Below are 27,099 nucleotides of genomic sequence, written 5' to 3' on the forward strand. Positions count from 1 at the left end.
ACTTGATTCCCAAAATGCAAGGGTTAGGCTTGACATTTATACATACTTTGACTTTTTTTTATTGATTGTTAAAGCATTATTTCCTTCACTGAAAGGACTTTAAAACTTTAATTCACCTTTATATTTACTTGTAGGAACATTAAAAACTCACACGTGAAACAGAAAGTACATTTTAGTGTGTATAGTTTTATTACTCCAAGTTTTGGGATTACAGTGGTAGGGAACTTTCATTTTCAACAAGCCTTTCTCTGAGACAACATAAAAAAAACATCTAAAACTTTTTTCTACGCAGAAAAACGAATGTCTGCTTAACATTAAGGGGATTCTGGGTTAAAGGTAGGGTATGTAATTTTGGAGAAACCAGCTCGAGTGCGCTAGAATAAAAAATCTGCCACTTCCTCACAGAGCCCCTCCTCCAACACACACGAACGCGCACATGACCAATGAGGGCACGAGATAAGTCTGTGCACAGATGGAAGGCTGACAGGCAGGTAGGCCATCCAGTTACTTTAGCCGGGCCGGCTCAGATGATTGGTCGTGCTTTTCACAGCGCCACAGTTTCCACAGATGACATTTTTGTATGTATTTATTGTCAAAGCATTTAATATATATTCATTGATATCGGGATGTTAAGAGCATTCCATGGAATATAACAAAAAGTGTTTCTGAAATAAATTACTTACCCCACCTTTAATTTAATTGGTTAAAACCCATATTTGAGAACTCTTTTCAACATTATGCTGCAAAATCATTGCACGGTAACTGACACATTCTGTTGTTGTGGACCAAAATCAGCACCATGTTAGCAAGAAACACATTTAGAATTATGTTGATTTGTCAAAATTAAGCAATTTAGGCACTTATTAAGAAATGGGCAAAAGGTTATGATGAAAGTGAAGATACTTCAGTTTTGTCAACGCAAAAACTACTGACATTGAAATGTTAACACATCGTAAGCTTGCAGAATATCAAACTAAAATCTAAAACATTACCAAGGAGGCGTCACACTGAGCATAAAGTGATATTACACTGAGGAGATGCAGGGTTACTTTGCATATAACAAATATGCCGTGTGTCCGCTGCTTGTGCTGCTCAGAATTAAAACACACTGATCGACAAACATTTAAAAGTGCTTTACATTAAGGTACCTTCAATACATTCACCTCTACATTATGATCTATAATACCACAGGTAATGAGTGAGCTGCAGACTTCCTTTGGCAAAAATAAAAAAGAGCTTTTAGCTAAAGAGATATGGAGTGTGTCAGTGGAGTGTGGGAGAAATAGACACTTATTATTTGCTGAATACAGAGGACATACTATGAAGCAGGATTACAGACATGTTGGGTAATAATACAATCATTTTTGCTTTGTTAAAGGAATACTTCACCCTCTAAATAAACATTTGTATATCGATATTGCTAGTTTAGTTTGTTGTGAATAAATGTCATTGCATCTACATTTTTGCATGTATGTTTGATTGCATCTTAGAGTATTAATAAAAGCACTGTATGTATCATTAAGTCCCCATGTCATATTGAATTCTTAATTAAAATCACTTTGAACACAGGACAACTATGTACCATCCGTTTAAAAACCCTCACAACTCATGTCAAGTGCATTATAATCCAGGGTGCATTTATCCAGTCCATGCTCACTACTTTACACTTGACTTTTAACTACAAATATTCATATTTAAATCAGTTTCTGCATAAACAGTCTTGTCTTAAATGTACTTAAAATAGAGCAGTTAGTTAGTTCCACCTGGAGTAAATTCACAAGCTACCCTGCAGTACACAAAGTCATTCAAAAGTAATGCAATGTATTTGTATTTGTTATTTAACAAGTACTACAAGGGTTTAGTAAAAAGTTAGGTGTTTGTGTAGTGGTGAGAACACGACTGGATAAATGAGGCTTGGATTAATCTGCAAGAGTTCTGTGACGGTTTGTACGTGATTGTTTTTTTAATAGTTTTGTTGTTATAAGCGTGACTCCCATTTACTTTCATCGATGTATTGCGACAGAAAAAACACAGTTTCTCCAAGAATTCAAGATAACAGGGTGAGTTAATGATATATAAATGTTCATTTTGTTTGTGAAGTACTTCTTTAATGAGAGTTAGATGAGAACATCTCTCCTAGCCAAGTGCAGCTATAGCTAGCAACTGCCTGGTTAGCTTAGCTTAGCACAAAGACTGGACATGGAGGGAAACAGCTAGCATGGCTCTGTGTAAAACCACAGTTTGTCCTTTTTACACTCTGGTTTTGTACAGATTAACATGGGTGATATAAAATGTTGTTCAGTGAGCTTTACAGATGCTGGTAGGTGGATATCTTTCCTTTTTATCAGAACCAGGCTAGCTGTTAGCAGCAGCTTAGCTTAGCATAAAGACTTCAAACAAAGTGAAAGGTCAAATATAAAATATTTGATTTCTCTTTTGTGTAATCCATACAAAAACTGGATCATATAAGAGGACAAAATGAGTTTATTTAGGGGGTATGTGCTGGAGTATTTTGTGTAAACCCCACCAGAAAACCACAACTTGCCTTGTCTTACGGTTTTCGTACAGAAAACACAAAAAAGACAATGCATGTCAATAAACTACTTTTTGTTATTTTATGTTTTTATAGCCCGGCTAGCTTTTTCCCATTGTCTCCAGTCTTTGTGCTTAGCTAAGCTAACTAGCTGTAGGTAGTTTCTCATTTAACTTTTGGATACAAAGCAAATTTCCCCAAATATCAGTCCGTACTATCGTCTAAAAAGCATTTGATTTTGTGCTATTAATATTTTCTTTCATTTTCTTTCTTCCATTTCTCACTTTGGAGCAAGACTCAAGCCAATTTCAAGAGGAAGTTAAGTAAATAAGAGGTTCAAAATCAGTGTGTCATCTTCAATCAGTGCCAAGTTATTATTAATTCACACAGTTTTCAGTTTATTGCACATAATCTTCATTTAGTGCCGAAGCGTTTTCTTCTTCAGGGTTAAGAATCAAAGTTGAAAATCCCAAATTTCTTCAAGATGAACGTCTTCCACCTCATCACAAGGCAGCTGCTCTTGTATTTTATATATATATATAAAATACATATATATATATAGCGGCCTAGTGACTAAAACCAGCCACACCAAATTAAAACAATGGCAGATGGCGAAACCTGGACACAGTATGTTAAAAATAATACGTCTAATTATTATTTACTGATTATTTTGTTCCTATAAAACATTAGCAGGATATTTTATTCTCATTTAAAAAGCGGAGTAAAGAAAAATTCCCTCGGCGGCGTTGCCTCGAGACGTTTTTTACATAAATATAAAATAAAAAAAACACGCAAAAGATTAAATAAAAATGCAACAATCTTAAATTAAGACACAGAATAAAGAAGTGTGAGGAGGGTGTTAAAGGGGGTCTCAGTCTCTAGTAGGGGCCCTTGGTGTGTCCAAAGATCCCGATGGGGAAGTGCTTCACGTGAGACGACCACTGCGCCGCCAGCTGGAAAAACTTCACGTCGTTCCACTCCACGCCGTCTATCAGGACTGCGGAGGAAGAGACCAAAAAATAAAATGAATACAGAGAAGAAATATCCTTAAAATGATTAAAGATTAAAATCAGATCCGGATATATTGAACGTTTAATATTATAATAAATGTTCATATAATATTGTCCTATGTTTTTATTTTATGCTTTAAGTCATTATGTATTTATCAGGGTAATACTTACTGCACACTAACATTTAAATACCCTACATAATACACCTCTAAGCAACACACAAATTAAATGTGGCATTTTAGTTTAAATTACTGCATTTCCACATTTGTATTTCCACATGTATATTTAAATGTTTTATTCTTTAACTTTTTTAATATTTAATGCTATTTTATTTCTATTTCTGAAATATTTTGGACTATTTATTTCTTGTGTCTTAATTTCTAAATAAGTGAATGTACATTTCCCAAATTGGCATCAATAAAGTACCCCTCTATCTATCTATCTATCTATCTATCCATCCATCCACCTACCTACTATTTATCCATCTATCTATCTATCTATCTATCTATCCATCCATCCACCTACCTACTATTTATCCATCTATCTATCTATCTATCTATCTATCTATCCATCCATCCACCTACCTACTATTTATCCATCTATCTATCTATCTATCTATCTATCTATCTATCCATCCATCTATCTATCCATCCACCTACCTACTATTTATCCATCTATCTATCTATCTTTTTTTTTGGAGAAAGTTACCGCTGCGCCAAGGAGGAAGTGGAGCACACAGGAGGAGAACACCATTTCATTGCAGACTGTTATGTTGGGATACGTGGGGAAATTACAGTGCATACATTATTTGAGGGGGGGTGCTAGTGAACTGTCATTGACCTCTGTCGCCTGTCAGCGCAACTTCAATGATGCCGTTTAAAAACATAAAAATTTAAGGGCGCTGCCGTCCGTCAGCGAACCGAGCCGGCCGTCACCGGCCCTTGACGACAGGCCGTTCTGTGATTCTCCAGAAACCTACAGATGGCCAGTCCGCCCCACACACACCAGTACCTGCTGGGCAGGAGGTGCTCTGAGAGTCACAGACATTACTTCATAGATCAAGGCAGACTGGTTTACAGACTCTCTTGTTTTGCCAATCCGTTGCTTAAACAAATAGCTCTACACCCCTGGCCGAAATGTCACTGTAAATGTACTGTGTGTGTGCGCGTGAGGAGTGTTGCAGTAGAACATTCCACCGTAGCGACCGGTACATTAATGGGAAACCCTACATGTTTGAGCACCCTCTATGAAACGTCAAGCTACCCCACAGCACCCTCAAAAGAAAATCTCTGGCGCCGCCACTGAGCCTGCAACCCCGTTTTGAAGAAATGTGCAGTGCAAAACAGGCTTATATTATAACTTATTGTTCTAGCAAAGGGATTGCACAATTGTATTTATTTTTTTGAGCACACAGACTTATGGAGCATTGTTATATTATCACTGTTCTTTTTTTGTTGAGAGGAATGCTCACGTTCATATTGATGTATTTTAATAAATGTTAACTTGGCCCATTACGTGACTATTTGTGTAGGTAGGGCGCGACTTATTTTTTTCTCCAAAGGGGGGGCCTGACAGAAAAAGTTTGAGAACCACTGGGATAACGGGTGAGTATCTCGTGCGCACGAGATACTCACCCGTTATCCCGACTTTTTTGTTTCTCTCTCTCGTTTTTTTTCATGTTCTTTTAGGGCAGGGGTGTCAAACTCAATTTCATCTCGGGCTACATCAACACCATGGTTGCACTCCGAGGGCCAGTTTTATATACAATAAATGCATATTTTGAAGAAAGAAAGTCAAATTCGGAGAAACTAGTCAAATTTGAGATGCATTGTGGGACATGTAGTTTATGGGCAATGTGCTTCTGTAAAGTAGCATGTAACCGTATTACAAACATATTATATTCTTTGCAAGCTCTTGTGGGGCCACAGAAAATGAAGTCACAGGCCGGATTTGGCCCCCGGGCCTTGAGTTTGACACCCCTGCTTTAGGGGCTCCATACATTTCCATTAACAATACAAATTGTTTTTGTTTTCTAATGCATGGATATATATATATTTTTTTTTAATGAATGTTGAGAAAAGGTTCCCAAATGTTGCTCGTTTCCCCCGGCCCACGTTATCAAAGCCCCCCCAGCATGTCTGTTTTAGATACCGACCCCTCAGCATGGTCTGCTGGTGCTTGGCAGTGCAGATCAGGCGGCTGATGCCCTCGATCAACTGACTCTTGGACTCCACCTCCTTGTCTTTGCTCTTTTTTGGCAGGAACATGACTGCAGGAGGAGAAAAAGAGGTTAATTATGATGTGAATAATCCCTTTAATGTTTGCACTATAATGAGAAAATAACACTTAAAATCAAATCAATTATTTGTATAGCCCAATATCACAAAACATGTTCGTCTCAGTGGGCTTTACAGATTAAAACACAACATTGTATATGATGGAGTTACACACAAATGAGAAGACAAGATAGTGTGTGGAATACAAATAGAAACAAAATAAAATAAGATACAACAAAAGACAATAAAAATACATAAAACATTCAAATTAATAAACATACAAATTAAATTAAATGAATACCACAAAATGCCAGCTCTAACTGAAGTCTTTGTTAAAAATGTACGATCTTGATCTTGTTTTGCGGACTCTGGGCTCCACTAACAGACCTGCACCCTGGGAGCGTAATGTTCTAGCGGGGCAATAGAGTCGTGCAGGGATGACGTATTTTTGTAGGCCGACCCGGAAGCTGCTCATGGGTTCCCTCGAGAAAAAAGCAACGGGATTTCTCCATAGGATTTTGGAATATTGTAAAAAATAAGATCTGTGGAAAACGATAAATGCACGTTTTGTTCAGCCGGATAATCTCCACGTGTCTCCCCTACTTTTATAATGTTCTAATCATAAATCTAATCGCCAGAAGCAAAATGCTAACGTTATGCTATGAACGAACTGCAGTCGAGTACAGCAGGGTCGCACGACTTCAACGTCACGCCAACTTAAGGTCGTTTCCAGTGGCGAACCGTCAGGGCCTTCAAGGTATTCAGAGAATACCCTGGAACACTCAGATAAAACAAATCAATTTAATTATATAAATAAAATGTATATAAAATGAATAAATGAGAATGGTATCTGTGTTGTTGATCTGTAATATTACAGTGTTACGTTGATTTGTTTGTCCTTCTCGGACCATGCACTACGCATTTCAGTAGAAAAGAAAGCAACCAATCAGATCTTGTTCTGGGTCTCTGGGTAGAATATCCTTCACCAAGGTATTCTACATCCTTGATCGAATGCCCTGGCCGTTGCACTGAATGAGTGCGTACCTTTGGACTGACAGTTTGATCAACCAATCAGATATTGATTTGTAGCCAGTGGGCGTGTTCTTTCAGAGTTCCCCTCGGTTCCAGGGTGCTCTAGAAGGCCCGCTAGTTAACTGGTTCGAGACAGAGGATCTAGATTAATGCGACGAAGCAATTCATGCCGTTTTATTGTTTTCAACGTTGAAATGACAAGAGCAACAGGTGCAGATGAAGTTGTTGCGGAATTGTTGTGAGTACCGTTTTCAAGACGACAATTCAGTGAAAAGACGGATATAGGCCCCGACGGGTTTTCTGTTGAATTTTTTAAGTTACTCCCTGGCATAATTGCACCAGCCCTCCAGAGAATGTATAATGAGTCTTTTGCTGAGGGCCGCTTGCCTCCCACCCTGTCGGAGGCCTCCATTTCTCTTCTGCTTAAGAGTGATAAAGATCCTCTTATGTGTGGTAGCTGTAGGCCCATCTCCCTCTTAAATGTTGACTTAAAGATCCTGTCAAAGATCCTAGCCCAACGGCTACAACGGGTCCTACCAAGTATAATATCTACCGACCAAACAGGTTTCATGCTTGGAAGACACTCATTTCATAACACAAGGAGGCTCTTGAATATCATTGGCTTATCTAGTTCATGCAGTCCGGAATTGATTATTTCACTAGATGCGGAGAAGGCTTTCGACAGGGTGGAATGGAGCTTCCTTTTTTTTTTGTGTTGCAGAAATTTGGTTTCAATTCAGAATTTATATCTTGGGTCAAATTGCTTTATGCCTGCCCAGTTGCCTCAGTCCACACAAACGGTCTCCAGTCTGCCCCATTTCCCCTTTATCGAGGTACCAGACAGGGCTGCCCTCTCTCCCCCCTCTTATTTGCCATAGCTATCGAGCCTTTAGCAATCTGGCTGCGTCAGGAGGGTGGATTTGAGGGTATCACCAGAGCTGGGAAAGTTCATAAATTATCGTTATACGCCGACGACCTCCTTTTATACATGTCTAATCCAGCTGCCTCTCTTCCCGTGGTTCTAGACATCCTCGACAAATTTGGGTCCTATTCAGGCTATAAAGTTAACCTCCACAAGAGCGAAGTTTTCCCCATCAATTCTACAGCTAAAAGTATACCCCCAGCTTTTTTCCCTTTCAAATATTCTACAGACGGGTTTACATATTTGGGGGTGCATATTACTGACTCAATTGATCGCCTTTTCTCCAAAAATGTCTCTCCTCTCCTTGAGAGGTGTAAACTGGACTTTGTCAGATGGTCTGCACTCCCATTATCCTTAGTGGGTCGTGTTAATTTGGTTAAAATGGTTGTTTTACCCAAGTTTCTATATCTTTTCTCACATATCCCCATCCTTATTAAGAAGTCTTTTTTCAAATCGCTCGATCAACTAATAAGCTCTTTCCTCTGGGGCAAAAAAAATCCACGCATCAGAAGATCAGTGCTACAGCTTCCAAGGGCTCTTGGAGGCTTGGCATTGCCCAATCTCCTACACTATTACTGGTCCTGTAATATTCATAAACTTTTATACTGCTTTAACAATGCTGCAGACGGCTTACGCCCTACGTGGGTGGATATGGAACTTGCATCATCTAAACTCTCTCTTCACTCCCTGGTTTGCTCCCAACTCCCTCTGTCTATCTCCAACTTCACCTCAAATCCAGTGGTAACTAACACCATTAGAATTTGGATTCAATTTAGGAAGAGCCTAGGCCTCCATAGGGCCTCAGATCTCTCCCCCATTGTAAATAATCACCTATTTCTGCCCTCTTGCACCGATATGGCCTTTCGGACTTGGTTTGACAAAGGGTTAACCAAATTTAGGGACCTCTACAACCAGGGGACTTTTATGTCCTTCCCGGAGCTCTCGAAGAAATTCGACCTGCCTAGAACCCACCTATTTCGTTTTTTTCAGACGAGGCATTTTGTCCAGAATCAGAACCCCAAATTCCCGAGTCGTCCCCCAGAAACCCTGGTTGACTTGTTAGTGGCGCTTGATCCCGAACAAAAGCGGCTAATTTCTAGCATTTACAGCCTTATCAGTTCTGCTATTGACAGCCCAGCGAGCGGCCCCAGGGATTCTTGGGAGCAGGAGCTTGGAATCACACTGCCCGATGATTATTGGCGACAAGTTTTACGGTTGGTTCACTCCTCTTCAATCTGTGCAAGGCACGGCCTCCTACAGTGTAAAGTGGTGCACAAAGTTCACTACACTAACTTGAGGCTTTCTCGGATTTACCCCAATGTAACTGACTCTTGTAATAGGTGCAAACAATCCCCAGCCAATCATTCCCATATGTTCTGTCTCTGCCCTAGGCTCACCACATTCTGGTCCGATGTCTTCAAAACTCTTAGCACAGCATATAATACTACTATCCTTTCAGATCCTCTCTTGGTCTTGTTTGGTGCCCCCCTGCAGCCTGTTACCTCTAAAGTTATACAGACTGTTCTAGCCTTTGCCACCCTGTTAGCCAGGCGACTTATACTCCTCAATTGGAAACACGCTCAACCTCCATCTCATAGCAGGTGGGTGAAAGAAATGTTACTGTCCATTAAACTCGAAAAGCTTAGGTTTTCCCTCAACTGTTCCTTAAGTTCTTTTGAAAAAACGTGGAGACCTTTCTTAAATCATATTGAATCTCTGACATCCCTGCCTGACTGTGACGACTGAGCCACCCCCCCCCTTTTTCTTTTTTTTTTATAATTATTATTTTTTATTTTCATACTTATGTATTTGTTATATGTATTTTGTACTGTTTTCATTTTGTGTACTGAGAAGTGTTCTCCTTTGGGTGGGATTGTGGGAGGGATAAAACGACGGGGGGAAATGGATGAATGGAAGTTATCTGTGACACTGCTCTGTTGTTTTGTTGGTGTATTTGCTTCCAATAAAAAAAATTTAAAAAAAGAAAAGAAAAGAAAAGACGGATATTATAATGCCGCGGAGGGGGGGGGGGGGGTGTCTACAGAAGGTCCAGTTGTGATGGCCACGGTTCGCCACTGGTCGTTTCAACTTGTATTCGAATTTACAGATTCAAAATGGTACGAGTGGAAGCGTTTGTTCTAACACTTTGCAGGAGGCAGGGACTTGCGTGTTCGGCGTAATGACGTCCTCGACAACTTCTGTAGTCCTATTCAGCCACTTGTTCACAACCATCGTTTTTCAGACACGTAAACTCTTCAGAAATCACCAGTGGCGTCACCGCTGATGTATTTAATGTCGTGGAACCAAACGTGATCGGTCTCTTAAATGTGTCTCAACCACAGACCTGATTTCCAGCTATTTTCCAAAAAATAGTTCAAAAAACCCACTGACTCTGAGACGAGGCAACCGGAAGTGGTAAAATGCTAACTCACGTCCGGGTTTTAGGACTCGTTCCTGCACCACCCTATAGTGGATCAAATATATTTTAGATCAGGGGTGTCAAACTCAAGGCCCGGGGGCCAAATCCGGCCCGCGACTTCATTTTATGTGGCCCTGCAAGAGCTTGCAAAGAATATAATACGTTTATTATACGGCTACATGCCACTTTACAGAAGCAGGTTGCCCATAAACTACATGTCCCACAATGCATCTCGTTTTGTGACATGCGCACTGAAGAGACTTGCAATTATTTGCCCTGGACTTCTGCTTTCAGACGTAGTTAATTACTAAGTTATTATCCTATCCGATAATAATCCAATTCAGAGGCAATAATGTAATATAATACATTATTTTATATATATATATTATATATTTATATATGTATATTTATATAGTTACCCTTTGAGTGCAACCATAATGCTAATGTGGCCCGCGATGAAATTGAGTTTGACACCCCTGTTTTAGATGCACCCATGCATGGCTCCCACTCACCCTTCTTGTTCTTCTCCTTGGTCACCACCGTCATGCTCATGGTGGGTTGAGGGTTCGGCTCTGCCCCCCCCAGCGGCAGCCGGCTGACCTGCAGCGAGCGGAAATTGCACTTCAGCGTATTTTTGGAGGAGGAATCCCGCTTCTCCACGTCCTTCTTCCTCTCCGCCGGAGCCTGCCAGTAATCCACCTGCAGCCCCATCAGCTCCAGCCCACCTGCAGAGCTGGAACGCAAACAGGAAGGGCTTTATGTCATAGAAATGTTTAAAAGACAGAAATTGAGCTCGCAGAATTGGAGGGAATATACCTGGAAGATATTTTAGTATACGCCCTCTCAGAAATCCCACTATGATAGGACCCCCCTATATGTTGGAGGAACTGTGGTAACCGGAATGCAAACCACTGACATGTATTCTAGTCCAGTTATCAAAGAAAACTGGAAGGAGATACACAATGTCTTACAAGACATGTTCAAAGATATGGAAAAGAACAGCATATGTAAATTATTACTACAAACTGGGAGAAGTGGACTCACTATGTAAAGCCCTAGGCCGGATTTTGTGTTCACAGATCCGTAACTCTGCTGGAAAGAAATGTCTACTCCCTAATTGTTCACTGTTCTTTTCTTTATGTCTTTCTCATCTGTGTTTTTGTGTCATCACGTGTATATTGCTGAAAAGAACAGATTTATGTCATTTATGTAAAGATGCAATGTACAACATGCTGTGATAATGTTTGATACTAAATGCCAATAAAAAGTAAATTACGAAAAATAAATTGTATTGCTTTTTTATCTTTTCTCAAGACTTAAAGGTGGGGTAGGTAAGTTTCAGAAACCGGCTCGAGATACACTTTTTGTTATATTCCATGGAATACTCTTAACATGCCGATAGCAATGAATATCTGAAGTGCTTTGACAAAAAATCCATAAAAAAATGTCATCTGTAGAAGCCGTATTACTGTAAAAAGTAAAAAGTTGGCCTACCTGCCTGTCAGCCTTCCATCGGGGCACAAACTTATCTCGTGCCCTCATTGGTCATGTGCGCGTGTGTTGGAGGAGGGGCTCTATAAGGAAGTGGCAGATTTTCTCCGGTTGTGTATTTTCAAATTCTAGCGATCTCGAGCCGGTTTTTCAAACTTACCTACCCCACCTTTAATCTTATACTCGTTAAAATGTATTAAAAAAAGAAAAATGCATAATTTTTAGATCAATAATTTATCTTTTGTCTCCGGGGCCCAGGAGTTCAAAACTTTTAATCTCAATCAGATCCGATCCCATTTTGAAATCCCATTTTTTGTGATCCAGGATCAGACTAGTCGGCCAGATTTTGTCGCTGTAGTTCAAAGCAATTTAGGATAAGATCACCCTGATCCAGATTCAGACTTTTCAAGATGACTAGATCCTGAATATCAGTGCTTTAATCCAACCGATCTCATCTCGTGGATATGAAAAATAATACAAGGAAGACAAGAGACCACATTGCAGAGACATCTATGGTCCGCAATTACTTTTGAAAGGTGATGACAGACGATGGACTTTTTTTTCTTGAAGATATTTTTTCTTGAATCTAAACTACATTTGTGATTGACAATCTTTGCTGTGATACTTTCATGAGCATAAACATTTATGTCATCAACATTTGGTTGAAAACAAAAAACGTGACCAAAAAATGAAAAATAAAATTGATTTGCCACGAAGGCTAAAAATGGTGTATTATTTCAGTTAACAAACTTTGCCATCTTATTTATATTCAAACATATTTTTAAATAAATTGCACGGTACATTTTGCTCTGGTAATCCACTGGAAATCCACCCCTCTGGTGGGATCAGGATAATCCAGTTTTTTGGGATCAAACTGATCCCAATCCTGTGTTGTCGGTTTGAACTACCCACTTTGAAGATTTGATCCAGATTAAAGCTTGGATTGGATTTCCTGATCTGATCGGATATCAAAGTCCTAATCCTGTTTCTTGGTTTTGAACTCCCCAAAATCCAGATCTGATCAGATAGGGATTAAATGTTTTGAACTACTGGGCCCAGGTGTTAATGTTTACCTGTAAGCACAGAAGCTGGTGGTGATGGAGGGTGAGGAGGGGGGGGTGGGCGACACCTCTTTGAGGGCGGGGGACACCTGCTGTGGGGAGGAGAGCAGCGAGGAGCCGAGGGGAGTCGCGTCATCAGAGTCTCCTGGGGGACACAAAACAATTAGAAAGTGACAAAAGGGCCTTTTTAGTTTAGTGCTCTGGTGCGGGAAGTTAGATAAGATGAGATGGAACTTTATTTATCACCTTGGGGAAATGAAGGCGTTAATAGCAGTCAGAATGAAAAACAGGATTCACACAGGGTAAAAATAAAGATAAAATAGAATACAAATTTAAATAATAATACAGCAAAAATAAAGTGATATGAAGTATGCAAACCGTGCAACGCTAAATGGTCTTTAAACAAATCGTCTTCAGGGATTGTTAAATGTCTGTTGCCTTAATATTTCTCCTTTTTGATGTTGAGAAGGAAACTTCTTTGGTACAGGAAGCATTTCAGACTCCATCTGACATTACATGACATGTCACTTGTTAGACGCTTTTATCCAAAGCGACTGATTCTAACACCAACGCACAACCCACTGCGCCACACGCCTCCACACACTATAGCATTATTGTGTTGTACTTTTTTATTACTTTTATGTATTTCAAAAATCCTTCTGCTTGATTATTTCTCACCTGATGCTGTAGATGTTTGCTCCACGAGGCCGACTTTCACCATCTGCAGGATTCAGACAGTATAGCATTATTACTTGTATACAAAATACTGGTTAAGGACATATTTGTGGAGCTGTGTCAGTGCCCAACCTGAGGTAAAACAATCAGTGCATAGAGAGAAAATAAACAGTGACGGCCCGTCCACACTACAGCTTCAAAGAAAGCTTGGAGCTGGGCGTGTCTGAAGCTCGACCAACAACCAATCACATGAATCTCCCGCCCCTGACACACACGCAGCGGTTTGATTGGCTAGAGCTTGTACTGGCATATGATTTGATTGGCTGACGCTTCCACCGAAAGCTTCAGAAGCTTCAAAAGTTAAACATTGCTCAACTTTTGCAGCCTGAAACGCCAGGAAAGCTCCGCTCTGCTTCCCACAATGCAGTTCGGCGAAAAGTGACGTCACCCCATTCAAAGTGAATGGGCAGACGCGTTGGAAACCGTTTTTGAAGCTGTCGAAGCTGTAGTGCGGACGGGCTGTGGCAGTCAGTAACTTACTCCGATAAAAGGGATGAATTTCTGACACGAGTCCTCGTCCGGGCTGTGGAGAGACAAAGAGAGTTCAGGCAAGAAAATAAGCAACAGATATAAAAGAAATAGGAAATCAATTCTTTACAAAAGAGAGGTGAAAGGAATCAAAAGGGCCGACTACTGCAAGCATATCGAAATGCTTGGCTACGAAAAGTAAAGACTATTTAAAGAAATATGCAGTTAGTAAAATCTGGCCTCATTCACCAAGCGTTCTTGAAAGATAATTTCTTTTTATGAAGATTTAAAAAAAAAAATGTTTTGGGTAAGAACAGAATCTCCACATATTTGAGTTCCAAAATGATTGCTCAGTTTCATCAGTTTTCGCGTTTCCTTTAGTTAAAATGTCTATAACATTTGTTTATAATGAGTATTGTTATTGTATAAACTATAAAGCATTATGGTACAGTTCAAAAAATGGGAGAAAAGCAGACGAGAGCCAGCATGACGAGGCGATATTTGACTGGAATGATAAAAACACAAGATTCAGGAGCTACGAGCTAACCGCTAACCGCTAACGCTTCTATGATAACTTAAGATCCATACGGAAAACTAAGCTGTGTAATAAATGAATATATAACATATTTCCAGTCATTTTAGACATTTTAAAGTGTAAAAGTTAGAGCTATTAGAGCCCTTCATGAATCTTAGGAACATATTGGTGAATGAGGCCCATTGAGATCTAGTTATTAGTAAACTATTCATGATGCTGATTTCCAATGTGTCACATGTGGAAATATTCCCATTGCATAAGGAGAATCAGAGCATGCTGCATGACGTCAAGTCTCCACTAACACAGATCCACTTCCTGCAGGCTCCTTTATTAAAGCCGCAGAAGAAGAGCATGCAAATATCAGCCGGTTGGAGGCTTCAGACAAAGCCATCCAGAAAACTGCAGACAGCAGAGCAGAGAAGAAGAGCATTCGAGGAGCAAGACATCCATCAGGGGAATACGAAACTCTGAGTGTAAAGAAGTGGACGAGCAGGAAGAGCACCAACCTAAATGCACAAGTCTGCAGCTCCATGCAGCACCGAGAGCGTCTCACTGCAGTGTGTGAACAATTAATCTACCGATTCATATTCATGTGCACACATTTCCCATCTATCACCAAATAATGCATTTTAATTGGAGGTATTTAAAAAACGGTTTCTAATTTCTTTTTCTTAATATATCGACTCAACATTTTAATCACAAATGTCTTTATTTTTATTGTTTTAAATATACTTTTAATTAAACTACAATATTTCGTTTTTGGTGGCACGAAAAAAAAACATGTGTACATAAACACAAATCAATAATTAGATGAAATGACTTCACGACCGGTTCACAGACTGCCATGAGACTGGGTTGGTATCACTACACCTTAAAGAACTATTTTCCTGTTGACCAGAAAAATAGTCTGACCGGATCTACTTTGTTTAGAATGGATCTACTTTTTCTCTAATGATGACGTGAGCGGTTGCTGCTCTTGCCTTGGAGAAACCTGCCAGCGCCCCCCCAGGGAGGAAACAGAGCGACTACAGGGGGGGGGGGGGGGGGGAGAGGGGGGAGAGAGAGAGGGAGACACACACAGAGAGTCTGCACATCCATTTATCCTCCAAACACAGAAACACATCTGGACTGAAATGAGAAACAGCAGCCAGAGCCGGATGTCTGCCTGCTATGTGACGTGAATAACGACTGAACACATGATTTTTAGACAAATATGAGATAAAATGTGGGATGTTTTGGTTAAAAGACGCACATGCACGTCAATCAATGAAGACATATACACATGCACGTTAAAGATAAATCTAGTTCTGCATCTGCAGGTTTCAAAAAGTGGTATTATTATCTTTAACTTGTTGGTTTTGTTGTACAAATAAACTGACTATGTATACAATGCTTTATAATGGTTTTAAAAATGCATTTAAATGGTCATGTTTGCTTTAAGTTAAGTAGAAATTGATATTTAAACAACTTGTGTTGTTATTAAGGGTTCTGAATTTTGACTTTTGAATTTGAACATTTAATTCAAAGACTTTCAAGGCCCATTTTCTTTAAAGGTCCCCTATTATACTGTTTTTCATCAATATATTACAGGTCTCAGATATATACAGAGCCTGTCTCTGATTGGCTGAAACACCAAACATATCATTGCAGCATTACCCATAATCCCCTCTGTTTCAGCCCTGTTTCCAAAGTGCTGATTCTCTGTCTGTTACTTTAGATGAAAATAAGGAGCCCCTCCCCACGCCCCTCTGAGAGAGATTTGGTTACAAAGAACTCAATGGAGCTCTAGAGGAGATGCAGGTGATAAAGGGGGGGGGGGGGTTACCTTGTTGCTGATTGGCTAATGGTTACACAAGACAACACATCGTTATGACATCATAAAGTGGCCAAAATCTGATCAGCTCATTTTCAGATTTCAGGTTTTTATAGAAATGGATCAAAAAGAGAGAGAATCTTTGTTCCTGAAACTTTCAGAGTCTCTTTCCACAGAGGGGACACATGATGATGTAGAAGAGACATGAAGAAGAGGGGACACATGTTGATGTAGAAGAGACATGGAGAAGAGGGGACACATGATGATGTAGAAGAGACATGAAGAAGAGGGGACACATGTTGATGTAGAAGAGACATGAAGAAGAGGGGACACATGTTGATGTAGAAGAGACATGAAGAAGAGGGGACACATGTTGATGTAGAAGAGACATGGAGAAGAGGGGACACATGTTGATGTAGAAGAGACATGAAGAAGAGGGGACACATGTTGATGTGGAAGAGACATGAAGAAGAGGGGACACATGTTGATGAAGAAGAGACGTGAAGAAGAGGGGACACATGTTGATGTAGAAGAGACATGGAGAAGAGGGGACACATGTTGATGTAGAAGAGACATGAAGAAGAGGGGACACATGTTGATGTAGAAGAGACATGAAGAAGAGGGGACACATGTTGATGTAGAAGAGACATGGAGAAGAGGGGACACATGTTGATGTAGAAGAGACATGGAGAAGAGGGGACACATGTTGATGTAGAAGAGACATGGAGAAGAGGGGACACATGTTGATGTAGAAGAGACATGGAGAAGAGGGGACACATGTTGATGTAGAAGAGACATGAAGAAGAGGGGACACATGTTGATGTAGAAGAGACATGAAGAAGAGGGGACACATGTTGATGTAGAAGAGACATGGAGAAGAGGGGGACACATGTTGATGTAAAAGAGACATGAAGAAGAGGGGACACATGTTGATGTAGAAGAGACATGAAGAAGAGGGGACACATGTTGATGTAGAAGAGACATGGAGAAGAGGGGACACATGTTGATGTAGAAGAGACATGAAGAAGAGGGGACACATGTTGATGTAGAAGAGACATGAAGAAGAGGGGACACATGTTGATGTAGAAGAGACATGAAGAAGAGGGGACACATGTTGATGTAGAAGAGACATGAAGAAGAGGGGACACATGTTGATGTAGAAGAGACATGAAGAAGAGGGGACACATGTTGATGTAGAAGAGACATGGAGAAGAGGGGACACATGTTGATGTAGAAGAGACATGGAGAAGAGGGGACACATGTTGATGTAGAAGAGACATGGAGAAGAGGGGACACATGTTGATGTAGAAGAGACATGAAGAAGAGGGGACACATGTTGATGTAGAAGAGACATGAAGAAGAGGGGACACATGTTGATGTAGAAGAGACATGAAGAAGAGGGGACACATGTTGATGTAGAAGAGACATGAAGAAGAGGGGACACGTGTTGATGTAGAAGAGACATGAAGAAGAGGGGACACATGTTGATGTAGAAGAGACATGAAGAAGAGGGGACACATGTTGATGTAGAAGAGACATGAAGAAGAGGGGACACATGTTGATGTAGAAGAGACATGAAGAAGAGGGGACACATGTTGATGTAGAAGAGACATTAAGAAGAGGGGACACATGTTGATGTAGAAGAGACATGAAGAAGAGGGGACACATGTTGATGTAGAAGAGACATGAAGAAGAGGGGACACATGTTGATGTAGAAGAGACATGGAGAAGAGGGGACACATGTTGATGTAGAAGAGACGTGAAGAAGAGGGGACACATGTTGATGTAGAAGAGACGTGAAGAAGAGGGGACACATGTTGATGTAGAAGAGACATGAAGAAGAGGGGACACATGTTGATGTAGAAGAGACATGGAGAAGAGGGGACACATGTTGATGTAGAAGAGACATGGAGAAGAGGGGACACATGTTGATGTAGAAGAGACATGAAGAAGAGGGGACACATGTTGATGTAGAAGAGACATGGAGAAGAGGGGACACATGTTGATGTAGAAGAGACATGAAGAAGAGGGGACACATGTTGATGTAGAAGAGACATGAAGAAGAGGGGACACATGTTGATGTAGAAGAGACATGGAGAAGAGGGGGACACATGTTGATGTAGAAGAGACATGAAGAAGAGGGGACACATGTTGATGTAGAAGAGACATGAAGAAGAGGGGACACATGTTGATGTAGAAGAGACATGAAGAAGAGGGGACACATGTTGATGTAGAAGAGACATGGAGAAGAGGGGACACATGTTGATGTAGAAGAGACGTGAAGAAGAGGGGACACATGTTGATGTAGAAGAGACGTGAAGAAGAGGGGACACATGTTGATGTAGAAGAGACATGAAGAAGAGGGGACACATGTTGATGTAGAAGAGACATGAAGAAGAGGGGACACATGTTGATGTAGAAGAGACATGGAGAAGAGGGGACACATGTTGATGTAGAAGAGACATGAAGAAGAGGGGACACATGTTGATGTAGAAGAGACATGAAGAAGAGGGGACACATGTTGATGTAGAAGAGACGTGAAGAAGAGGGGACACATGTTGATGTAGAAGAGACATGAAGAAGAGGGGACACATGTTGATGTAGAAGAGACATGGAGAAGAGGGGACACATGTTGATGTAGAAGAGACATGAAGAAGAGGGGACACATGTTGATGTAGAAGAGACATGAAGAAGAGGGGACACATGTTGATGTAGAAAAGACATGAAGAAGAGGGGACACATGTTGATGTAGAAGAGACGTGAAGAAGAGGGGACACATGTTGATGTAGAAGAGACATGAAGAAGAGGGGACACATGTTGATGTTGAACTAATCGCAGGCTATTTAAAATACTTCCACAGCTAGTTATTTATTTCCTTCAACTTAACACACTTGTTAAAGAACCTGTGGTCATGGTTATTGCACAGATAATCATATTTTCCTCACCTAAGACAAAAAATAAGCAATATGCCTAACCTATAATAACATTGTGTGATGTTTCGGTTAGAACTACCGGTTTAATACATGCACTTTTCTTTAGGTTGCAAAATGTGGTATTAGTATGTTTCGTATATAATACAGAATGTAGGCATCGCTTTTAATGGTACCCATGTCTATAATGCATTATAATGTGATTAAAAGCGTATCTAGAAGTTCATTGTTCTCCTTTAAGAAAAAAATATATGAAATGATTAACCTTTAGAATGACTCAAGCTAATTCCCTTAAATGTAAGGACCCAATAAGGCGTGTTCTGCATGGGTGTCTACCTCTAACTGGACAGATAACAAACAGACATGGAGGGCCAGATGATGGAGAAGAAGCAGTGGTGGGGAAGGAAATAAAAAGCCCCAACGAGGGAACACACACATCTGATCTCCTGCCACTGTATCAGCACGATTTACCCTAATTAATGACAGCAGAAACTAATCAAACATATTAACAACAAGAGCACACAGACATTGGATGGAGATGCTTCAACAAAAACATCTACAACATGTGCACCAAACTTCAGCGGATAGAGCATTTTCATTAGTTTAAACATCTGGAATATAATTAGACTTTCTCCAGAAACATAGACGAGAAAATGGATACGTCTCATGTCTGTACAAGGAGCTAGTTAGCTTAGCATAATGACTGGAAACAGTAGGAAACAGCTAGCCTAGCTCTGTCCAACCGACCGGAGTCTCTAAAACCAACTACCGTACTTTTCGGACTATAAACCGCGACTTTTTCCCCCATTTTTGTTGTACAGCTAACGGCCACTAGGGAACCTCCTAAATCTATGGATTGTACAGGTACAATTAACCACCTTTAACTCTATGGGCTCTATGACCGGTCCGCGCCCGCCACCTCTAAGGGGCGGGCTCCAGCAGGAAAAGCTGGAGGCCGGAAAAGCAGGTCGCGAGACAGAACGAGAGCAAGACAGACGGACAATTTAGCTGCTGCGGCTCATATACAGGTGCGCTTTATAGTCCGAAAAGTACGGTTGATTAAAATGTTTGTTAAATCCAAAATCTTAAGTGCAACGGGGGCATTGAAATATATGTCTTCATCTGCCATCACAATAACATGATAATTTCTCTTGACTTCATCAAGTGTGTGCCAATGTCCACATCTGCAATTGGCCAAATCGAATATGTAAATATCTAATATTTGGCATCGCTCTTGCAAACTTGCACCTTTGCATTGGTGAGTTTTAGAAATGGATGATAGATGGATTTTAAGAGCACTCGTAATGTTGAAAAGAGAATGAACATCAACACAGATTAAATAAAAGGAAACCTGTGATTGAGTTTTTTTAAGCAGACATTTTCACGACATGTTAGAGGTCACTAAACACACACACAAAAATCTGGAAAAAAGCCCTGTGTCTTTAAATGTGTCTCTTCTGTTTTACTCTCTGGTGTTAAGGCTTATAAAAACGTCTAAATAAAAACCTGATGCCGCTTCGGTTAGTTTACTAAATCTCATCCTGTGTCTGTGTCCTTGAGTTATTTACGACCGTGAGCTTTAGCCCAGATAGAAGATCTTATCTGAGGGGTTATAGCTCAGGCTGTAGATGAAAAACAACCACTTTTAGGCAGCTGTTAAAGTGGCAGGCTCCAGAGAAAGAAAGGGAAGTGAAATGTGGCTCCAACACACAGAAAGCACAGGAATCACCAGGCTGAGAAACAAACTCAATATACCACAATACCTTACTGCAAAATCAAAATGAAAGCTCTTTTTCCTTCAAAGAAAAGAAAAAAATACAACAAAAACGTGTTATTCTCACACACACACACACACACACACACACACACACACACACACACACACACACACACACACACACACACACACACACACACACACACACACACACACACACACACACACACACTGATGGAAAGACATGATGTTTAACACACAGACGCCGCACACACACACACACACACATTAGTGACACCTTTACCAACATTTTGTTTTTCAAGAGGGGGTTGAAGACATTTTAAAAAAGGTGTCCAATGACAATAAAGTTGAATCTAATCTAAATTTAGTATTTTGAATGAACTGAATTAAAGTCAAGAATGAAAAACCTTACTTTCCATAATTTTCGTTCATGAATTTGCCTTTATTTGAGTCAAGTTTCCTTATTCCTGTTTTTATTTTTAGAAAATATTGATGGATTTGTTGTTTTAATCGTTGAGTTTGAAAGATTGGAGAAACCAATTTATGTTAATTGTTGAAAATAATGCCGATTCATGTTGTCAGCAAAATGAGTTATATATTCTGTCTCTTTACAGATAATATCCACAGATATAGTCAATCCATTGAGTTATCCAGATCTCTTCAACCCCATTTGGAAAAGCAGCTGACGCTCTGCATAAGAAGCAAAAATAAGACCACTAAAACTAAATTCAATTATTCAACTAAAAAACCCATTTAAAGTCCCCCTCCCCCACAAGATTCAAGTGTCAAGGCTTTTATTGTCATACGTACATACAGTGTACAGCAGGGGTTCTCAAAGTTTTGATGAGTGAGGGCCAATTGAGGTACCCAATATTGGATTGAGGGCCGCCCAAGAAAAAACGGAACACAAAATAATTCCAAAACAAATCCTTTCTTTATTGTACTAACCAATTACCGCAACTCGCGAGATGCCTAGTTGCCATGCAACCAGTAGTCTAGCAAACTTTCCACAAGCTGTCATTCATAATTTAGGAATGACAACCCAGGGGGCGCAGTTTTACCATTCTTAAATTCCATTCTAATTCTTACTAGATACAACCATGGAGGATTAAAATATAACGCATGCATTTCAGCGTGTCACGTTAACTATCGCGGGCCGCCAGAAACATTTCCGAGGGCCGCCATTGGCCCGCAGGCCGCACTTTGAGAACCCCTGGTGTACAGTGTAGTTATGACAATGAAAATCTTAACCTCCAACAGTGCAACTCAATAAAACAGATACAGTGCAGAATAGTCTAGATACAGTAATTGGAGTATTGATATATATGAGTTGCAAACAGAGGAATGTAATGGATGTTCTTTCAAAGGTGCAGGTGTGGAACGGTCTTATGGCCTGATGGATGAAACTGTCTGAGTCTGCTGGTCAGTGTCAGATCAGTGTGTGTCACGCTCCCAGGGGAATGACGGTGGTTTAACAGATGGAACGTACCTCTTCTGCTTGTAGGTGAGCATGGCCTCAGCGATGGGCAGCTGGTGGGCTCCGTTGGCTCCCACCATGTATTGAGTGACCCTCGAGACCACGTCCAGGTTCTCCTGAGCTACACCAGGAACACATTATTATATATCTATATATATATTCATAATGTACATTCTCAAAGATATTGAAGTGACTGTTTTTTTGTATATATTGTTGTGCTTTTATTTAGGTCTTTAAGCTCCAGTGTGCAACTCGATTTTGACAGGATAACAACTTTGTTTGTACACAAACTCGCTCGGATCAGTCATTAGCCCGCATGGTTTTTCATACCACTGCTACGCTGACGACACCCAATGAATCCTGTCCTCTCCCCGCTCAGAGACCCAGGTCGTCGCACGCATCTCTGCTGTCTAGCTGACATCTCTCAGTGGATGTCTGATCACCACCTCAAGCTCAACCTTGACTAGACTGAACTGCTTTTCCTTCCGGGAAAAGATTGTCCCACTCTTGACCTGACAATAAACATCGGCACCTCTGTTGTTTCCCCGACCCAGACTGCAAGGACTCTGGGTGTGACCCTAGATAACAACGTGTCCTTCACTGCAAACATCGCTGCTACAACCCGCTGCTGCAGATACACGCTCTACAACATCAGGAGGATGCGCCCCCAGCTGACCCAGAAAGCCACGCAGCTTCTGGTCCAGGCTCTCGTCATCTCACGCCTAGACTACTGCAGCTCCCTCCTGGCTGGTCTACCTGCATGTGCCATCCGACCTCTGCAGCTCATCCAGAATGCAGCGGCTCGTCTGGTCTTCAACCTTCCTAAATGTTCCCACACCACTCCGCTCCTCCGCTCCCTCCACTGGCTTCCGGTAACTGCTAGAATCCACTTCAAGACACTGGTACTTGCGTACCATGCTGCGAATGGATCTGGCCCTTCCTACATCCAGGACATGGTTAAACCGTACACCCCAGCGCGTGCTCTACGCTCTGCATCAGCCAAACGACTCACGACTTGGGGGACCCAAGTTCCCATCAGCAGAAACACGTGGGTTTGCTATCCTGGCTCCAAAATGGTGGAATGAGCTCCCCATTGACATCAGGACAGCAGAAAGCTTACACACCTTCCGGCGCAGACTGAAAACTCATCTCTTTCGAGTCCACTTCGAGCGATAGAACTATTAACAAAGCACTTATATACTAATAAAGGGCTGGCTTATCTAAAGCCAGTTGAGTAGCACTCTATGAAGCCTGATGTACTTATATGATTCTGTTTTTGTATTAATTATATACTGCTTACTACGGAAGTCCTGAGAAGCAAAGAGGAAAAGTATTTTTGGGATCCATTATCTTAGTCTAAGAGAAATAGTTTTCCAGTTTTGGCAATTTATGACATGTGAAAAAAAGAGTAATCTTATGTAACCTAACTTCATTTGGGATTTTTTTAAACGGTGAAAAATACATAAATAACACAATATAAGATTTTAGTGACCTTTTCATCATCTGTGAAAATAGTTTTAAAGAACAAGTGTTGGCTGGTGAAAACTTTGATTTTGCCAGGATCATTTGAATAATTTGAATGTAACTGCAAATGTTATAACCAGCAACATACTGAATACTGTACATATGGAGAGACATTCATTCAGATGTTTGTTCTCATTCTGGAAATGACCAGTTTCCCCGATTGGAGATGCTGTAAACTCCATAGAAAGATCAACAATATGAAATATGAAAGTGCCCACCAACAACAGGAGCCTCTGGTTTGTGGAACAGGTCTCTCCACGCCGCGTCCTGAAACAAACTGTTGTATCGATAGTCGATCGTGCCGAGATATTTGGAGACCGGATGAGCGCCTGAACGAGGAGAAGAAACAAAAACACAACAGCTTTAGAGACAGAGAAATACTGAGAGCACTTGTAGCCTCAGAATCTGTTAATAGCGGGAGATGAAAGGAGCAAAGGGAAAATGTAAAAACAACAACAACATTAAGCACAATTATTGCTTTAAGTCTTGTTTATGTTGTTGTTGCTTGTATTCAGTGAGACTATGGAGCAGTGTGAATGTGGAGCCAAAGCGATGTCCAGACATTAACCAGTTCAAGAGGGAATACAGAGACATTATTCTCTCGAGGTGCAGCGATGGGGAAGGTGTTTGACTATGTGTGTATAGATGTATAGATCTTTAATTTTGTCATTGTACAGGTACAACGAAATTACAACAAACTCAAGGTGCCAACACGCAACAACAAGATAATATAAAAACAACAAGACACTATAAAAACAACAAAACACTATAAAAACAACAAATGGGACTTAAAATAGACATGATAGGTAATATGTACATAATTAAATAATAAATTAAATTGCACGATTCCCCTCGTATTGCACGGAAGGCTGTATATGTGTATATGTGTGAGTATTTAGGTGTGTATATGTGCATATGTGTGTGTATGTATGTGTGTACATATGTGTATATGTCAATCAACAGGTAAAGCAGATTCATAATAATAATAATAATAATTAACAATAATGATAATTATTGCAGATTATAGATTATAAATAAATCATTTAGGGACAAGGGGGTGAGATTAAATAAATTATACTTCTTCTCACTCCTTTTTGAACACTAGATGTGGGACTGTTTATGTTGCTTATTATGATGTTGTTGTTGTTGTTGTTGTTGTTGTTGTTGTAAATGTCATTTTTTGTTTTGATTTCTCTTACATGACTATGCGCTGCAAAAAAAAATAGTTTTGTAATTATTTATTTTACTTGTTCGAAATAAAATGTATCGATCAATTCATCTTGCCTTTGCATCCTCTGTCCACATTTGTTATCTTAATTTGCCTTTGTTTGACTTTCTGTTGTTCAGAATCAGAATAAAGTTATTAGTCCCACAGAGGAGACATTTACATTTTTTACAGCATAAAAGAGCTAAAGACAGCTAAATGCTAACTAAGAAGCATGCATTAAAAAAATACACACACTGTAACAGTTCTGAAGATTGTTATTTAATATCTGCTTTCTATCCATCAAAGGAGTTCATAAACAGTATTTTAAAGGTGCTTTATGAATACAATTCTCCAAAACTATCATTTTATTATTAGCAAAATGTAAACCTGCCATTATCATATATCCCTGTTTGAACATAAATACCACCTTTGAATACAGGTTAATACACCATTAAAGTGGTGTTTTGGCTCCTCACCCAGCGGTATGACGAGGAACCTCATGTATCCGAGCCAGTCGGGGGTCTTGTGGGAGAGATGGTCCACGAACAGCCTCAGCACCGCGCTCAGGTAGTGCTGCGCTCCGGCCACCGCGATCTTTATGGGGACCGGCGTCTGAGAGTTACAGTTACAACTACGAGAGGAGAGGAGGATGAATGATGAGCTTAACGTTAACAATGTGCTCGAGCTGCTCGTGGAGCTCACCCGTGCCAGTGCACTAGTGATGGGAATTATTATCGTTCTGTTCCTTTCACAGAGCCGTTCAAAAGAGCCGTTTTTTTAAAGGGGGCGGGGTTACTAGGTTTATCTGGGAAATAATCACCAGGATTGACTGTTTTGCCAGACCTAATGTCAATACTCTGCATCGTAAACATGACACAAGGTGGCGCCATATCCATGTCATTCATGTCAGTGAATGTACTACTTTGAATTTACCCTCTGCCTTGCCTTGAATTAAATGCACGTAACTCTTAATATTAGACAGGCCGACTGTGTTTTTAAGTGGCGATGGAGATTATTTGTTGACCCTGCTTTAAAGGATATTTTGCCTTTACAAATGGTGCGCTTTATCGCTGCCTGGGTTTTGGTTGAAGTGCATCCAAATGCTGCTGCGTTTTCGCGTTTGGCTCATTTTCCATCCGAAAAACACGTCGTCTAACTCAGGGGTTCCCAACCCCCGGTCCGCGGACCGGTACTGGGCCGCGGAGGTGTTACTGTGAGCTGTGAGTTTATCGTAATATTTGCAGAATTATAAATATATCAAAAATATTTGATCATAATATTTTTTTTTAAAAAGTGTTTAATTTTCACACCTATAGCCTACCAGTCATATTATTTCATCCAGTAGCCTAGTTAATCTTTCACCAGAAAACCGTTGAAAATAATAATAATAATAATAATTTCAATTTATATAGCGCCTTTCACGAAACCCAAGGACGCTTTACAATGGGAAGTAACAAAACAAAAGGTAATAATAAACATACAGAGCAATAGCAGGAAATAAGTGACTATAATTTAGTTGAGGCCAAAGGCCTGAGTGAACAGATGGTGTTTGAGGTGTTTTTTGAAGGTGTCCAGAGTGTCTGCATTCCTGATTGCAGAGGGCAGAGAATTCCAGAGGGTGGGGGCTGCGACACTGAAGGCTCTGTTGCCAAATGTTTTCAGCTTGGAGCGCTGGATGGAGAGCAGCCCTTTGTCAGAGGACCGCAGGTGACGAGAGGGGGTGTAGGGCTGAAGGAGGTCAGAGATGTATGGAGGGGCTAGGGAGTGGAGAGATTTGTAGGTTAGCAGGAGGAGTTTGTACTGGATGCGTGACTTGACCGGGAGCCAGTGAAGGTGGAAAATGGCTTTTATGATGTTCCGAGGGATTCGGCCTCTCTGCCTGGTCTCAGCCTCTCGTGCACACGAGAAAGTTACCGGTGCCAAGTAGG

The 27,099-nt window shown here is 40.6% G+C and overlaps 1 protein-coding gene across 4 annotated transcripts in view; it reads right to left on the reverse strand.

The window, feature by feature from the left end:
* Positions 1 to 166: 166 nt before the first annotated feature.
* Positions 167 to 27,099, reverse strand: part of pacs2 (phosphofurin acidic cluster sorting protein 2) — a 94,132-nt gene continuing 67,199 nt past the window's right edge. Inside the window, exons 16-26 of one of the 4 annotated variants that reach the window (XM_034110825.2) lie at positions 25,648 to 25,802; positions 24,183 to 24,293; positions 22,453 to 22,561; positions 20,989 to 21,021; positions 15,463 to 15,507; positions 13,960 to 14,002; positions 13,423 to 13,465; positions 12,757 to 12,889; positions 10,705 to 10,925; positions 5,699 to 5,812; positions 167 to 3,530 (exon numbers count right to left, since the gene is read on the reverse strand). In XM_034110825.2, coding sequence (XP_033966716.1) covers positions 3,412 to 3,530; positions 5,699 to 5,812; positions 10,705 to 10,925; positions 12,757 to 12,889; positions 13,423 to 13,465; positions 13,960 to 14,002; positions 15,463 to 15,507; positions 20,989 to 21,021; positions 22,453 to 22,561; positions 24,183 to 24,293; positions 25,648 to 25,802 — 1,126 coding nt within the window. In that variant the 3' untranslated portion in view covers positions 167 to 3,411. The remainder of the gene's footprint in view (positions 3,531 to 5,698; positions 5,813 to 10,704; positions 10,926 to 12,756; positions 12,890 to 13,422; positions 13,466 to 13,959; positions 14,003 to 15,462; positions 15,508 to 20,988; positions 21,022 to 22,452; positions 22,562 to 24,182; positions 24,294 to 25,647; positions 25,803 to 27,099) is intronic. The other 3 variants (XM_034110826.2, XM_034110827.2, XM_034110828.2) reach the window with 3 other exon arrangements.

This window comes from Pseudochaenichthys georgianus, chromosome 22, assembly GCF_902827115.2.
Source record: "Pseudochaenichthys georgianus chromosome 22, fPseGeo1.2, whole genome shotgun sequence".
NCBI classification, from domain to species: Eukaryota; Metazoa; Chordata; class Actinopteri; order Perciformes; family Channichthyidae; genus Pseudochaenichthys; species Pseudochaenichthys georgianus.